Genomic DNA, 16,605 nt, shown 5'->3' on the forward strand with positions numbered 1-16,605 from the left:
ATGTGAGTCAGTTTCTCATCTTATTGTGAAATCTACATTAATGTCTGTGGAGGAATGCCTGTTTTTTTTTAAGTATTTGATGTTTATAAATTGTATAGGTTCATTTTATATATATATATATATATATATATATATGTGTGTGTGTGTATATATTAGTAATTAAATTGATATAAATAGAAATACTTTAAGAACCGCACGAAAGAAATTGACTGAAAAACTTCCGTAAAATACAGTAATAGGTGGAGCAACTTTAAGTATTTGCATAGTGTATAAGCGCAATTTTAAAAAGTATCTGAAAGATGTGGAAGGGACACAGAGGTAGATGAGAGCCATTCTGCTTTTATTTTAAAAACTGTCAGTGTCGCGGCCATTTGTTCAAACTGTTCAGTTTCTCCCTTCACACTCCATCAGATGTGTAACAGCGAGGATGCACTTTCAATCTACTTCAACGCTTTTGTAAATAGACTAAACAACCGGAACATAGGCAACAATGGAGAACATGGTAATAAGACTTTACTGACACTGCCAGACAGCCAATAGTGAGGAATAGGCATGGTTTTTTATCATAAAAACATTTATACTGAAAGACGAGGCCAACGTTTCTGTGAAGATGGTTAGGATGCTAACTTAGCCGGCTAATCCTTCTTACGAGGCTTAAAGCAGGAAACCCGCGGAATTACATTAGTGTTTTATGTAAATTTATGTCGTGACGAAGATATGCTTATAGAAACCAAAATGTCCTTTTCTAAACCTCAGGATTTGGCTTATAGGACATATGGACTCTTGAGTTCCAGGCAGCACTCACTAGCTGTCCAGTTAGCCTGGACCTGTCTCAAAACCTAGTGAACTGCCTTCATAGACAGCATTTTGGGCGCCCTAGGAGCGCGCGAACGTTCGAACTCTTCCACGATCAAAACATGCTGTCTAGATAGGGTGCTCACTTAGGATTTGAGACAGCCACCAGGAGAAAATTCTTCCATTTCAAGGTTGGACGCATGAGTAATGTTGGCTTGCATATTAAAAGCAACGCTTAGATTATAAATATTGAGTGATGGAATATTACATCTGCTGTGTGCATCTTTAAATGATTAAAGAAAAGTCAAACAGCTGTTTTTTGAAATTGAACTAGAAATGTGAAATGAAATTCTGCAATGTCTTTGAAGTTTAAGTAACTACATGCATATAAATGACCACAATTAATTAATTAAACAACACCTGACTAATTTTAATAGAATCTGTCTGTCTGTCTGATAGACTTTGAAACATCAAGCTTTTAAATCTACTTGCCAGGCTTTCTCAAGCCAACATCAATCATGAATTGACAAACTTTTTATCTAGTTATTTTTGACATGCACTGCTTGTGTAGTTTTGTGTTATGCAGTCACTGTAAAAATGTTTTAGGCACAGATAGGATGCGAACTCAGTCAACTCTGGCAAGGAATTTATTAACCATTGAGCTAACGCATACAAGCCTATCAGTCATTTTGTTTCCATACTAAGAATAGCTGTAAACAGTAAACCATCACACACATTTAGAATGACACAGAACTGTGAATTTCCGTCTCTAGCTGTCAGAGAGCAAAAGCTGGTTGATTTCTCAAAGATATAAATAGCAGATATAACAGTGGTGTTGAGAAGCTGGCCTTTAGTCTCTGAGTTATACATGTCACTCACTGATGAAGTATTGTAATCTTTTTTTTTTCAATTTCTACTGTACTACTGTTGTAGGACTCATGTTCAGAATAGAGAAGACTGATCGATGACTGCTGCTTTCCTCTTATTTCAGTGCACTGTGCAGGTGAAACTGGAGCTGGGACACAGAGCCCAGTTAAGGAAGAAAGTCACTACCGAGGGCTTCACACATGACTGGATGGTGTTTGTTCGAGGCCCAGAGGCGTGTGACATCCAGCACTTTGTGGAGAGAGTTGTCTTCCACCTTCACGACAGCTTCCCTAAACCCAAGAGAGGCAGGTTTTCATTTGAGTTAATGTCGTAACACTGTGGCTTTATACAGTACTCACAGCCATGTAGGTTAAAGTCCCTTTCAATCAGGATTAAAGAAACCATTTGTGTGGATGCCCATTTTCTTCTGTCGAGTTATCATGATTAATCCTGCCCGTTTAGCTCATGCTGTTGCCCAAACTAATATACTTTGTGTAGTTCCAGCATGTGACTATATATCTGTCTCTATTATAGATCAGTGATTTAGAGCTAAATTAAAGATGAATGTTTTTGAATTGCATATAAAATGTCCATATATTTGGAGTACAGTTTTAACATAAGACTTAAGTTTAATGTGATGTATATTTGTCAGTCATACATAAATTAAAGCAGGTCTATTCTGACTATTAACTATTTGCATCTATTTGATTTGATTTAAATAATAATATTTTCAAAATGCATTTATTCAAATTGCTTAGAATTAGAATAAATCTGTTTATTGTGACAACAATTACATTTATTCCGTTAAAAAAGTATGAATGTGGTTAAAATATGGCTAGCTGTTGAACAACCGGTATTTAGATCAAATGAATGAGATTGAAACATGACTGACTGATTGATAAATATAATCATATATAAATATATAAACCTGGTTATTTTGTTTTTAAAACACATTCAGTTCATTAGTATTATATATTGGAAATCATACCTGTTTCATTTTTGTTAGTCTGTCATCATTTATTCAGCCTTGTGTCATTCCAAACCCAGACTTCAGTTAATAATTAAGATATTTTAGAATTGTAATACAGCCTGAGAGGTTTCTGTCCCTCTATTGAAAGTCCATGTAACCAAAACTTAAAATATCAAAAAAGGTTAGGCATAATAAAATTCATACAAATTAATAGAGTAATTTAATTCAAGTATTGTAAAGAGATGTGATTGTTTTATATGATGATCAGAATTAATTTAGGCTTTTATTTACATCTAAACAATGGTGAAATTCCTTCAGTTTCTTTTAAGTATGTTTCACAAATAAATGTTCAGCTTTTAAACTAATTTTTGTATCATATCTGTGATTTGTTCATTTGCCACAAAGTAAAAAACCTGGATTAACATCATTTAAGTATGATTTCTTGATTCTTGATTTTTTCAAGGTGTTGTATATGAAGGTGAAGTGTGTCATTTTTTAATGTTACTTTCTCCTATCCCAGTTAAATGTGCAGAGACAACTATAAGTAAGCCATTTGTAGTTTGACTTCCCAAAACGTGTAAACACTGTGTCTCTGGAGTGCTTTCAAAGTATCTCCCTGAGTGGTCTGATATGCCAAACTCTGGCTAAAGCAATGGTGTGATTTGGGGGAGTGTTGCGGAAACCTGTTCGGAAAAAATGGTTCCATTGTGTCAGTAGTGGCAAAGGAATAGCACACTTCACCATATTGTAGTATGTACATAGTGCATTCTAGTTTCATATTTCTCTTTCAGTGTAGACTGTTAATGTTTAGCAATACATTTTTCTTGTTTCACAGTTTGTAAAGAACCCCCATATAAAGTGGAAGAGTCAGGCTATGCTGGTTTTCTCATGCCTATCGAGGTCTATTTCAAAAACAAGGTGAGCACATCCCATACCTACAGCAATATCTGCATTTTTTTTGTCTTCTTTATGAAGAACCGGTATGTAAGAAAAGTTCAGCACAGTGTTACGCTCAGTCTTTTTAGATGTGTGCGGCTGTGTTATTTTGCCAGTATTGGAAAAATGTTGTGATGAGGAGTTTTGCAATTCAGTAAAGGTAAAGGTCACCCAACTAGGTGAACTCAGTATTTGCACTGAGAGCTAACAGATTTTACAGACACGCTAACAGAGAATTGACATGAAGCTATTGAACTACAGTGGTAAGAATATGTGAATTTGAAGACTTACTTCCGTTTCATATCATTATCATTTTTTTCATATTTACTTTTCCAGAATACGTAGTGGAATATTTATGGGGTTTTTCCATTTTCTGTCTCGTTCCTTGAAACGTTATCTACCAAAGACTTTACTTTGACTGTAAATATTTCACACACTGCTAGTCTGAGGTTCAGGTTTGATACTGACGTTCATACTTTTCTCAACACAATTTCTTTATTAAATATTTGTTTTTATCTCTAAAGCCTGAACATGCTTGACCCTTCTATCACAGGAGGAGCCTAAAAAGGTGTGCTTTAATTATGACCTTTTCTTGAACCTGGAGGGCAACCCACCTGTCAACCACCTGCGCTGTGAGAAGCTCACATTTAACAACCCCACACACGAGTTTCGACGCAAGCTGGTCAAGGCCGGTGGGGTGAGTGCATGGGACTGTTTGTCTTTGCTTTTTCTGTACCTCTATAATCAGCTCTTTTCAACCGATTCTCACTCTCTCTTACTGTTGGGATGTTATTCTTGTCCCAGGCTGTAGTTATTCCTGAGGGAGCGGAGATGATGCCAAGACCCAGTCCAGATTATCCAATGCTGCCTACTATTCCACTCTCTGCCTTCTCAGACCCCAAGAAGATCAAGTCCTCTCATGCAGTAAAGGTTAGTAATAAAGTCATTCATTGGTCATTAAGTTATTTAAATTATTCAAAATTAATTAATAAAAAAAAAAAAAAAGTTGAAGTGTTTAAGAATATCCTATATGTTTTTGCTAGTGTATGTTGTTCCAAAGCTATATGACTTCCCTTTATATTTGAAACACAAATTAATATATTTTTTAATGAAACCTGAGAGATCTATGACTTTGCATTAAAAGGCCATTCCAAAGAAACTTAAAAAAAAAGTTAATGGAGAGATCATTAAACTAATCCAGATGAATCAAGCAGTTTAATGATAGTCTTCTGTAGAGATACAATCGCTTTATATGATGATCAGATTTAATTACATATAAACGTTGATCATACATAGAGCACATCAAATATGCTTGCTTGACGTGTAAAACCAAAGAGGTTTGTTTGGAGTATCACGCAAACACATTTGAACAAGAGGCTGCAACATTCTGACTCGCTTCTGCTAAAAATAGGTTATATTTCTTCCCACTTCCACTTTTATGTTTTGTCCCGCTCGTGCCTTCAAAATCCCGTAGTTAGATTTTTACGTTATGCAGATTTTTCTGTCCCTTTCCAATATGATTCTGTCCCACTCCAGTGTCATAGGCTATATTTTCCAATTCCCACACACATGAAAAAAGCAGAAAAAAGGAAGGTGCTTTCCCTTGCTGTCACATACAAAAGAAAACCATAGAGAATATCCAAACCTGTGGCAGTAAACTGTTTTTTTTTTAACACAGTAGACAAATAACATTATGTACCTTAAAACATGAAATTAATTTGAGTAACCTTTCATTTATGTTTGGATAGTTATATTTTGCGGGAGTCCTGAGAGTCATTTTCTGTCTCCCGCTTCCCGCACACACATCAATATCTTCCCTCCCGCACCCATACTCAGCAATTCAAAAATTGTCCCGTGCCGCATCGGGTCGCAAAAAATGCAGACTTCTAATTTGAGCTTCAGTCAACCATATCTTATCATTAAACCATTAAATTCATATGTATTACTTTTACAGTGTCTTTACGAAATGTTTGAAGTGTCAAAGTTTTGGTGGGACTTTCAATGGAGGGACATAAATCTCTCAGGTTTTGTTAAAAATATCTTCATTTGTGTTTCAGAAGTTTAAAGGGTTAGCTCACCCAAAAGTGAAAATTAGAGTGCCCATATTAAAACCCTGTAATGGGATTGGAATGACATGAAAGTGAATAAATGGTGACAGAATTTTCAATTTTGGGTGTGAACTATCACTTGAAGTTTCAGTGAACAAGCTCATTTATTCTGGGTGGATATGTGGTTGCTTCTTAGTATGTACTGAATGATTAGTCATTTCAAAACTTTTACTGTAGGAGTCAAGTAAAGATGGAGGAAGTGGGAGCAGCAAAGCCCTCAAAGCCCATAAGGCAACCAAAGAGCACCGAGAGCGCACACGAAAGGATTCAGAGAGCAAGGCCACATCCAGGGAGAGCGACCGCGAGAGTGGCAAGTCCTCACGAGACCAATCGTCATCCTCTTTTTCAAAGAAAGCCCTAGACGGTAGAGGAAAAGATGAGGGGAAAACTGTGCCCAAAGCAGCCTTCAAAGAGCCCAAACTCACAGTCAGAGAGTCCAAGACGGATGGCATGTCTCCAAAAGGTGGAGGAGCAGTGACGGGCGGAGGGGGACAGCTGGACGCTCGTGCCCCGAGCAAGCGGCCCTCGTCCGCCACCGAGTCTCCAAAGCTGAGTACCAAGAAACAGAAGAGGATGGGCTCTGAGGGCATGAAGGGGCCTGTGAGTGGAAGCTACAGCAGCAACTCTCCCCGCATTACCTCAACAACACCCTCCACATTCCCCGAGAAGAAAACCCCTAAAGATAAAGGCCACTGGGCAAAGATGAAACCAGAGGTGCAGGAAGTGAAAAGGCAACCAGAATCAGACGAATCCAACTCTGAGGATGAAGCCTCTTCCAAATCAGAGGTACGTTTTGGTTTTTCCATCAGCAGAACATGGATTTGAATGTATTTGAATGTAGTGAAGCTCAAGGATGTTGTTTATTTAGCAGTCGGCTCCATCCAGTCCATCTAGTTCCAGCTCCAGCTCTGATTCTGATTTTGAGCCGTCGCAGAAGCAAGGCCAAGGTACGGAGTTTAGTCATGAATTGTATGATCAGGAGTGTGTCACCTCATTGAGTTTGGTTGAACGTGATGATTGTGTCCAGGGCCGCTCCGTTCTATGGTAGAGGATATGCGCTCTGAAGGCTCTGATGATGACAGCATCTCTGAGGTTGAGACGCTCATGAAGGCGACTCCACCTAACCAGAACTCTCGGTCTGTGCCAAGGACTTTGTATTTGATCTAATTTGGTCGTGTTTGAATTTCAGTTCAATTTTATTAAAAAGAAGACATAAAAAAATCAAAAGCAAATGTCCACACATTAATATTACCATAGTCATGGTGCACACTGTATTTAATTTATATTCTGTTTTTCTGTTTTCAGTTTAAGCATAGAGAGTGAGAGTGATGGTAATGAGGAGTCCCGTCCTCCCAGCCAGGAAGCCCCCTCACCTCTACCGAAACTCAGCTCAGCAAACCTCAAGGTAAGATTTGCATGGCATTGCAATGAAACTTTGGACTGGTTCATGCACTGACTATAAATTGGTGCAGGATTTACTTTGAAACAATTTTCACTCAAAAATTGCTATTAAATTTCACAAATAATTACAAAGAAATGTCAAGTAACGTACCTAATTGAACATGAAATCTAAAGACTGAAATAGTATTTTTGTGTCAAATATGCTCTAATAATCTGTTTTATTTACAACCTAGAAAAATCATTTTTACAGTGAATCTGGTTTACAGTCAAACCATAATTTATTCAGACACCTTCAACATTTCTCACATTATCACAGTTTATTCGCTAGTTTAGAAAATGGTAATACAATATGGCAAGACCTCAGAGTTAAACTGTGTCAGAACAAATTCAGCTTGAAAATGTCAGATGACTTTGATAGAAAGGTATGTAATGAATTAGGTTGAATAGCTGTCAGCTGACTTAAATTTAAGCATACAATTAGATAATACCATTTTAAGTCAACCAGTTACCAAACAATGCTTAATTTGGTTCAGTCTGTGGTGTAAAACAAGTCACATTAGTAATTAAAGAAAAACACTTGGTCTGGTCAAAGTGTCTGAATAATTTGTGTCCCAAATTTTTATCCATTTTACTAGTTGTCCACTGTATGAAGAATTTGTGGGTATGATTTTTCACAGTTTACTTTATTTTGCTATCCTCACTTACATAAATGAATTATAGTGTCCTGCACCCACTAGTTAAAAGGTATCAAAAACTATATCTGGTGTCTAAATAATTTTTGGTTTGACTGTATATTTGAATTTGATTTTAAAAATCGTTTTGTCAGATGTTAGGAAATAAAAGCCCAGATTCTTGCACCCGTGAGAAAATGCTCAAGAGGGGATACGACAAGGTAGGAAGGGTAAATAACTGATTCATACTCCTCAGTGGCTGAAATACAGATTTTTATCGCACATAAAACTACAATGAAGCTTTTAAATGATTGATCTGATTACAGGCTTATACAGAGGAGCTTGTGGACCTCCATCGCAGGCTGATGGCTTTGAGAGAGAGGGACATTTTACAGCAGGTAACAATATTTTTTTCTTCATTTGGGTGTATTTTAGGTGATCCTCGAGTTAGGGGAATATTTGAAATCTAAAACATAAAACTGCTTACCTCAAGCTCTTATCCCTTCCTCTTTCGCAGCTTCCACTTTTTTTCAGCACACATAAAAACTACTGCTAAAGTGTGATTTATCATGCTCTTTTTATTTACCACTAGCGCATTCTTTTATAGAAAGGTGCGTCGTATCGTACGAGTCAATAGGTGTCATCATCGTACAGTCTACACACACATATCGTAGCCAAGTTTATTAGATCCATGTCGCACAGTGTGACATGCAGTGACCTTATAGGATTGCTAAAATCGTGCAGTGTGTTTTGGGCTTTAGTTAATGTTCATTTCAGTATTTACTAATCTAATGTGTTATTAAAATGACAAGTTTTGTTTGTTAACATTAGTTAATGCACTGTGAACTAACATGAACAAACAATGAACGGCTGTATTTTTATTAACATTAACAAAGATTAATAAAGAGTGTAATAAATGTAGTGTTCATTGTTCGTTCATGTTAATTAATACATTAACTAATGTTAACGAATGACACCTTAATGTAAAGTGTTAGCAAATATCTGTTTTCTATTTGAATATATTTTAAAGTGTAATTCATTCTTTTGATGGCAAAAGCAAAAACTATTACTCAGGTCTTCAGTATCACATGATCCTTCAGAAATCATAATATATTTGTGGAAACTGTGGTTTTCATGATTCACTGATGAATAGAAAGTTAAAATAACAGCATTCATTTGAAATTGACATTTTCTGAAAAAATTTAAATGTCTATACTTTTGATCAATTTAATGCATCCTTACATAAGAATTTCTGGTAAGGTCTCATTGTAGAACAGCTGATTTATGTTTCGTTCATGCCACTTTTGTCACCTTTCAGGAGTGATGTTTGCTGTGTTTTTGTTGCAATATACGGTATGCATTTGTGTCTTTTAGATTGTGAACCTCATAGAAAAGACTGGCCATTTCAACATCACCAATACAACCTTTGACTTTGACCTGTTCTCCTTGGATGAGTCAACTGTACGTAAACTCCAGAGCTACCTGGAAGTCACATCCACATGACACAAGGAAGCTGCTCGGCCGTGATTTTCAAGAGTGTGAGACTGTTCAAACTGACTGGGGGCAGAGGGAAAGGTATTGAAAGCAACATATAAATGCACAGGAACAAACAAAAGCGAAATGAGAAAACAAAAAAAATGTATACTGTAATAGAAATAAGCAAACAAAAGGACCAGGGGCGTAAAGGGGCGGTATTCAGGGTTTATCTAATAACAGCACTGCGCATTGCACTAAGAATCAAACTGTTGGCACAATACTGTCCAAAATGGACAAGATCTCGCATAGGCACCGTAGATGGGATAACGTATTATTACAAGTAGGTACATTTCAGACAGGTTTTGCACCAAAGCTATAACACTGGTGGAAAGGATCCTTCGCTTGGGCCTTTATGCAGGGGCGATGACTGAAAGACTGTGTCCCCTCTCTACCCCTTCACTCTTCTGCTCCACGGACGCCAAACCACTCAGCACAGCTTGGTGGCGTGGAAAGAGCCCAACTAGATCAAACCTTATCGGCATACTGGTTTTGTCTGCATAGCTTTGTAGCCCCATGTGTTGGATAAAGTACGTACTCTCAAGCTTCGATGATAGATGCTCCCTCGGATCAGCTAAAGGGGAAAAACTATCTGCCTTTGTAGTGCCTTTTTAAAATATCATGTTTTTAATTATAATTGTTTGTGAGTCTCTCATTGGTCTTTGGATGACCACGAATGATCTGTCAACATTAATATGCCTGAAATTGACATTCCAGGCCCTTTAAACACAGTTTAATACCTGTCCGGAGAGAACACGTTATGCATGTGTGATCTGAGAAGGTCTTGTGCATTATTGTATGTTTCGTGATGGTCAGCGACATGAAGTCAATTTGGTACGCATTTGAAGTTCTTTTTGTAGTTTATTTAAGTAACTGTGCACTTTTTCTGGTCACTTCAGTGCTTTGTAATTATCTGATAACTATATTTATGATTATTTTCTTTTTTTTACACATAATATTGACTTGCAAAAATTTACAGATTTTTGTCAATGTTTTTAAATGCATCTATTGAAGTCATATTATTGATTATTCAATCACATGAGAGAATATGCACACAGATTGAAAGGGGGACGTTTTGGTCTGTATTCCAATGGTGAGATTGGAAAAAGAGTCTATATCTGTTTTCTATTTGAATATATTTTAAAGTGTAATTCATTCTTTTGATGGCAAAAGCAAAAACTATTACTCAGGTCTTCAGTATCACATGATCCTTCAGAAATCATAATATATTTGTGGAAACTGTGGTTTTCATGATTCACTGATGAATAGAAAGTTAAAATAACAGCATTCATTTGAAATTGACATTTTCTGAAAAAATTTAAATGTCTATACTTTTGATCAATTTAATGCATCCTTACATAAGAATTTCTGGTAAGGTCTCAATCAGAACAGCTGATTTATGTTTCGTTCATGCCACTTTTGTCACCTTTCAGGAGTGATGTTTGCTGTGTTTTTGTTGCAATATACGGTATGCATTTGTGTCTTTTAGATTGTGAACCTCATAGAAAAGACTGGCCATTTCAACATCACCAATACAACCTTTGACTTTGACCTGTTCTCCTTGGATGAGTCAACTGTACGTAAACTCCAGAGCTACCTGGAAGTCACATCCACATGACACAAGGAAGCTGCTCAGCCGTGATTTAGTGTGAGAGAGGCCTCCAAACTGACTGGGGGCAGAGGGAAAGGTATTGAAAGCAACATATAAATGCACAGGAACAAACAAAAGCGAAATGAGAAAACAAAAAAAATGTATACTGTAATAGAAATAAGCAAACAAAAGGACCAGGGGCGTAAAGGGGCGGTATTCAGGGTTTATCTAATAACAGCACTGCGCATTGCACTAAGAATCAAACTGTTGGCACAATACTGTCCAAAATGGACAAGATCTCGCATAGGCACCGTAGATGGGATAACGTATTATTACAAGTAGGTACATTTCAGACAGGTTTTGCACCAAAGCTATAACACTGGTGGAAAGGATCCTTCGCTTGGGCCTTTATGCAGGGGCGATGACTGAAAGACTGTGTCCCCTCTCTACCCCTTCACTCTTCTGCTCCACGGACGCCAAACCACTCAGCACAGCTTGGTGGCGTGGAAAGAGCCCAACTAGATCAAACCTTATCGGCATACTGGTTTTGTCTGCATAGCTTTGTAGCCCCATGTGTTGGATAAAGTACGTACTCTCAAGCTTCGATGATAGATGCTCCCTCGGATCAGCTAAAGGGGAAAAACTATCTGCCTTTGTAGTGCCTTTTTAAAATATCATGTTTTTAATTATAATTGTCTGTGAGTCTCTCATTGGTCTTTGGATGGCCAAAAATGATCTGTCAACATTAAAATGCCTGAAATTGACATTCAAAGCCCTTTTAAACACGGTTTAATACCTGTCCGGAGAGAACACGTTATGCATGTGTGATCTGAGAAGGTCTTGTGCATTATTGTATGTTTCTTGATGGTCAGCGACATGAAGTCAATTTGGTACGCATTTGAAGTTCTTTTTGTAGTTTATTTAAGTAACTGTGCACTTTTTCTGGTCACTTCAGTGCTTTGTAATTATCTGATAACTATATTTATGATTATTTTCTTTTTTTTACACATAATATTGACTTGCAAAAATGTACAGATTTTTGTCAATGTTTTTAAATGCATCTATTGAAGTCATATTATTGATTATTCAATCACATGAGAGAATATGCACACAGATTGAAAGGGGGACGTTTTGGTCTGTATTCCAATGGTGAGATTGGAAAAAGAGTCTTCTGTTCACCTGAAGTATTATACAAGTGAAAATGTATTTGTGTCAGATACGTATTGTCTGATGACATTGCTTTTTAAAAAGCATACCTGCTTGACATGTTATTCTTCATTGTCGATTGCCAGTTACCCTTTTTGATTCTCAATAATGTATGGTTTTAAAGTAAACAATGTTTTCAGTGAAACGTTTGTGGCAGATGTATGTTACATCATGGGAAAGTTGCAGTGATCTGTGTTTGTGCATGATTGACACATGAATAATCACTTGCAGGAATATGCATACAACATTCACAACCCTATACATTTATCAGCTATCCTCAGGACTGTTGCAAATACAATAGATGCTCATAATAAAACCAAAACCATAACAATTGAAGCGCATGGTGGAAACGTCTAGTAGGTCTTTTCGCTGTGTTTGCTTCTCTACCATAAAAAGTAGCTTATCCATATCAAGGGGAATGGAATCATTTACGTTATTTATGTAAATATGTAACAATGTGCATTATATAGGCTATCATATATGGAAAGCTGAAATTGTGGAACCATTAAAGCTCATTCTCCGTTTAGTTTATATCAGTGTGTATTATATATGTGTGTTTATAAATGAACTTTTTATATGATCTTTTTGTGTCATGCCTACAAAATGAATACACCTCATGCTGATTATTTATAACATTTTAAACATGACTGACTCATTGTCCAGCCTGTTATGAATTTATAATAGCCTAATAGACTTAAGTATTATAAAGCTGTGAATTTTTACTTTTTAATCAATAGATAGTTTGTCCCTTAGATAGTGTCCAGCCAATTTTAAAATTGCAATCGGTTCAAATTTAACAATATAAATTTCATAACTTGTACTTGCAATTTGAAAGGCACCAAATTTGAAATTAGAAGGACCTATATGTATCCCTATACAGACCAATAACATCTAAACCTATGGCGTAAACTGGAGGAGTGTGCAGTAAAATTGTTTAGGGTCTTTATAAGAAGTGTGATGTGATGAAGGTCATGTGTGGATAGGAACATGAGAACCCTGTCAGGTTCACTCACTTGACTCCAATGAAGTGGAATCCGGATTCGACGACTTTTGTTTTGAAATTCAAGACCAGAAGTGGCTTACTGCGGCTAGATTCCAATTGATGCCAATGGTCGATTTGCCGGGATACGAAACGGATGGAGAGTGCTGGCGTCGTGTTTACGGTAAATCTGCGATTTTTCATTTGTAAACACAATAATGCTGCTAGAGTAACGTTTTCGTCGCGTTCACATTCATACAGTTGCAGAATTACGACCGTTAATGTGTATCTGAGAGAAATGACCATGACTCGTAAGATCTTTGGGCGACTAACAGCCGCGACTGTTTTGATTTCTAAAACTCATTCTTTGTTATTTAAAAGACGGGTTATATGGTTATGAACTGATTTGTATTTTAAATTAGACTACATGTGTGTTTTAACATCTACAAGATGAATAGTAACCTCACGAGCCCACCCAGGAACAAAAGCTGCCCGTTCTGGTGTCCTGACAATCGTCCATGTAACATTCACCAGCGTTCAGAAATAATGCAGCCAGATTAAACGCGCTTACTTTGCTATCAGGTGGTGTTGATTTCGCATTTGTCGTTAAATTGAAGGTTGTCTAACTCTAGTAAGCGTATTTCACTGACATGACACTGTTGCGAGAAGGGCATTGGTACTTGATATGTGAGAAATACACCTTCCATCAGGGATGTTTTGTGGTTTATTCAACTTAATAGTTCTTGTTTTGGAGATTATAACATGAAACTGCATGAAAGAGAACTGCCTGAACACAAAATATTGACTGGTTTTGTTCAGCATAAGGTATGGTACACCATGTCTCTAATGTGAGCTTGTCAGATATCTGTAATCTAGCAATAACCTGCAGACAATGTGATCTAGTCCTTTGTTTGAATTAAACACATGTTCTCCGTTGAACGCTGCATTGTGTCCTTTTTATCCTCTGATTCTTCAGGAAGAACGTGAGAGGTCGTGAAGATGAGTTCTCAGCAGTATCCACGTCCAGGACTCCCATCTGGCCTGGGACAAGGACAAACACCAGGCAGCAAGACTACAGGACTTCTAGGAAGTCAGAAGAACACAGGTTTAAGACGCATTGACTATTACAGACTAATATTAAGAACTAGAATTGTGCTCTAACACCTCTGTAATGTTACTGGACGCTTAATGGATTATTAGTAAATGTTTAGTTATAGACACTGTTATTCTATATACTGTTATAAAATGTTTTTTAAACAAAGTCTCTTATGTTCACAAAGGCTTGCATTATGCATTTATTTGGTTAAAAATACAGTTACAAAATTGAAATTTTATAACAAGCGTTGTCTATATTTTAAAATGTAATTTATTCATGCTATGGCAAAGCTGAATTTTCAGCAGCCATTACTTCAGTCTTCATTGTCACATGATGCTTTAGAAATTATTCTAATATGCTGATTTGGTGCTCAAGAAACATTTATTATTATTATCATTGCCAAAAGCAGTTGTGCTGCTTCATATTTTTGTGGAATCCAGAATACTTTGATGAATAGAAAGGTCAAAAGAACAGCATTTATTTGAAATGGAAATCTTTTGTAGCATTATAAATGTCTTAGCTGTCACTTTTGATCATTTTAATCCATCCTTGCTGAATAAAAGTATTAATAAAAAAAACATAAGGACCCAAACTTTTGAACGGTGGTGCAGTTTGAAATAGACGCCTGGTTGAAAACCTTGCATGTGGATGACAACAAAATTGGGAGATGTTTATAAACAAACAGTCTTGAATTTACACCATGAATTGACTTAATGTGGTTTCTTTAAGGAGGATATGAAGACTCTAATCATGCTCCACGTGAGCTGATGTCCATCGGAGCCACAGCGTTCAGAGATGACAAGCAGGAGACGGTAGTTGTGCGACCCTACCCCCAACCCCAGACTCAACCCTTGCCTCACGGAACAGCTCAGTCTCTGCCCCCTCTTCTCCCTCAGCACCTCCCCATCCAGCCAGGCACGCCTGTCTCTGTGTCAGCACCACCATCCCACCTCCCTCAGGGTCTTTCCCTAGCCTTCACTGAGGGTCATCTGAAGGTACACCGGTATATTTACAAGTACCTTCAGTTTATAAAGCTGATCCCTCTTGTCGTCTTCCTGAAAAGTCAAAAGTAAGCAAATGTAAAAAGGGATGTCCATGTTTGCCTACATTTATCTTCTCTTTACTCCAGTCTGCTCTGAAGACGCCCATGCCAAGCCGTGTAATAGCTCCAGCACCTTTGTCAACACCGGGTCACCTCACTCTCCCCCCTAAGGTGTCTGGTCATATCACCGCTGCCATGGAGTCTTCACAGGCCTCTGGTATTCCTGTGGCGACCATCAGTGGTCAGCAGGTTAGTAATACTTTTATTTTAATTTTAAGTTATTTGGCTTGCATATAAGGGCTTTTTTTAATCAAGTGCATAGTTTTCTGTAATAGTGATTTATCTCACATTACATAAAAATTTGAAATCATTACTATGTTTTCACATTGAATCTCCAAATTAATTTCAGAAATAAACATGCTGCTAATTATATATGGCCACGTGTACACAGCAGCAGAATATGGTTGTCAGTCCTGTTTTTGAGTCCTTAATACGGTTACGTTCACACACAGTTCGGCTATTTACGGGCGTGACAACCACATTCTGTAACCGAACTCACACCTGTACATTTTCAGGACTCACAACCGCATTCTCGGAACACACGCGCTGTGTGAACAGAACAGGACTGGACAACTAGTTGTCTGTCACCTCATACAGTGCGAGAGAAAGCGCGTCTACCATGTGTCTAGGCGGGTGCACATGGTGCGATTTTTGCTGTCGTACGAGCACGCAGGCGATTTTTTTTCTCTCGGGAGAAAATCGCAGATGCTTGCATGGTCGCGTCTCGTACAAACGTGATTTTGAAAAAAGTTGGGGGGACATGTCCCCCCTGTCCCCAGTGGAAATTACGCCCCTGTTTGTAGGACTATACATTTTTTGGATAATTAGTCAAAAACAACAACAACAACTTATATCTGATTCTGTTACATAGAAGTGAATAAAAAGAATATATTGATATTTAATATTAAGGTAACACTTTTCAATAAGGTTCCATTAGTTAATGTTAGGGTGCTTTCACACTAGCACTTTTGGTGCGCACCCAGGTTCGATTGACGTCACAGTTCGGTTCGTTTGGATGATGTGAACGCTGTCTTCCGAACTTGGGTGCGCACCCGCAAACTGTACCCGAGTCCGCTTAAAAAGGGTGGTCTGGGGTACGGTTCAAGTGAACTCCGGTACGGTTCGCTGCTGATGTGAACGCAATCGTACCAAATCACGGAAGTGAACCGCTATTAATGACGTATCATTTGATAAATGTGTGTGTTTGTGTGTGTTTCACTCACTTTCCTGATGAGCTGCAAGCAGAGAGCTGTATATCACATTTCTATTCGCCTTCAGAGTACTTTAGAGCATTTGCAGTACATTCGTAAGGCAGACGTAAGTGCTGTTATGTACTGAAGCTTTGGAAAC

The 16,605-nt window shown here is 37.6% G+C and overlaps 2 protein-coding genes across 7 annotated transcripts in view; both read left to right on the top strand.

The window, feature by feature from the left end:
* Positions 1 to 394: 394 nt before the first annotated feature.
* Positions 395 to 12,662, top strand: LOC107564713 (protein ENL-like). 6 transcript variants are annotated; one of them, XM_016249853.1, is made up of 13 exons: positions 395 to 502; positions 1,787 to 1,967; positions 3,468 to 3,550; positions 4,122 to 4,265; positions 4,373 to 4,498; positions 5,854 to 6,462; positions 6,545 to 6,623; positions 6,704 to 6,812; positions 6,982 to 7,081; positions 7,904 to 7,978; positions 8,075 to 8,146; positions 9,123 to 9,257; positions 10,906 to 12,662. In XM_016249853.1, exons 1-12 carry the CDS (start codon positions 491 to 493, stop codon positions 9,249 to 9,251), a joined length of 1,719 nt encoding a protein of 572 aa, XP_016105339.1. In that variant the 5' UTR covers positions 395 to 490; the 3' UTR covers positions 9,252 to 9,257; positions 10,906 to 12,662. The 6 variants fall into 6 exon arrangements, with proteins under 6 accessions (XP_016105339.1, XP_016105342.1, XP_016105341.1 ...); XM_016249856.1 differs by having other exon boundaries at positions 7,904 to 7,969; XM_016249855.1 differs by having other exon boundaries at positions 6,548 to 6,623.
* A 466-nt stretch (positions 12,663 to 13,128) lies between these two features.
* The window catches only part of LOC107564715 (histone deacetylase complex subunit SAP130), a 20,810-nt gene continuing 17,333 nt past the window's right edge, over positions 13,129 to 16,605 (top strand). The window contains exons 1-4 of the mRNA XM_016249860.1: positions 13,129 to 13,241; positions 14,034 to 14,162; positions 14,883 to 15,148; positions 15,283 to 15,444. Of these exons, the coding sequence (XP_016105346.1) occupies positions 14,057 to 14,162; positions 14,883 to 15,148; positions 15,283 to 15,444 (534 nt within the window). The 5' untranslated portion in view covers positions 13,129 to 13,241; positions 14,034 to 14,056. The remainder of the gene's footprint in view (positions 13,242 to 14,033; positions 14,163 to 14,882; positions 15,149 to 15,282; positions 15,445 to 16,605) is intronic.

Source organism: Sinocyclocheilus grahami, unplaced genomic scaffold (genome assembly GCF_001515645.1).
Source record: "Sinocyclocheilus grahami isolate Dianchi unplaced genomic scaffold, SAMN03320097.WGS_v1.1 scaffold957.1, whole genome shotgun sequence".
Classification (NCBI taxonomy): domain Eukaryota; kingdom Metazoa; phylum Chordata; class Actinopteri; order Cypriniformes; family Cyprinidae; genus Sinocyclocheilus; species Sinocyclocheilus grahami.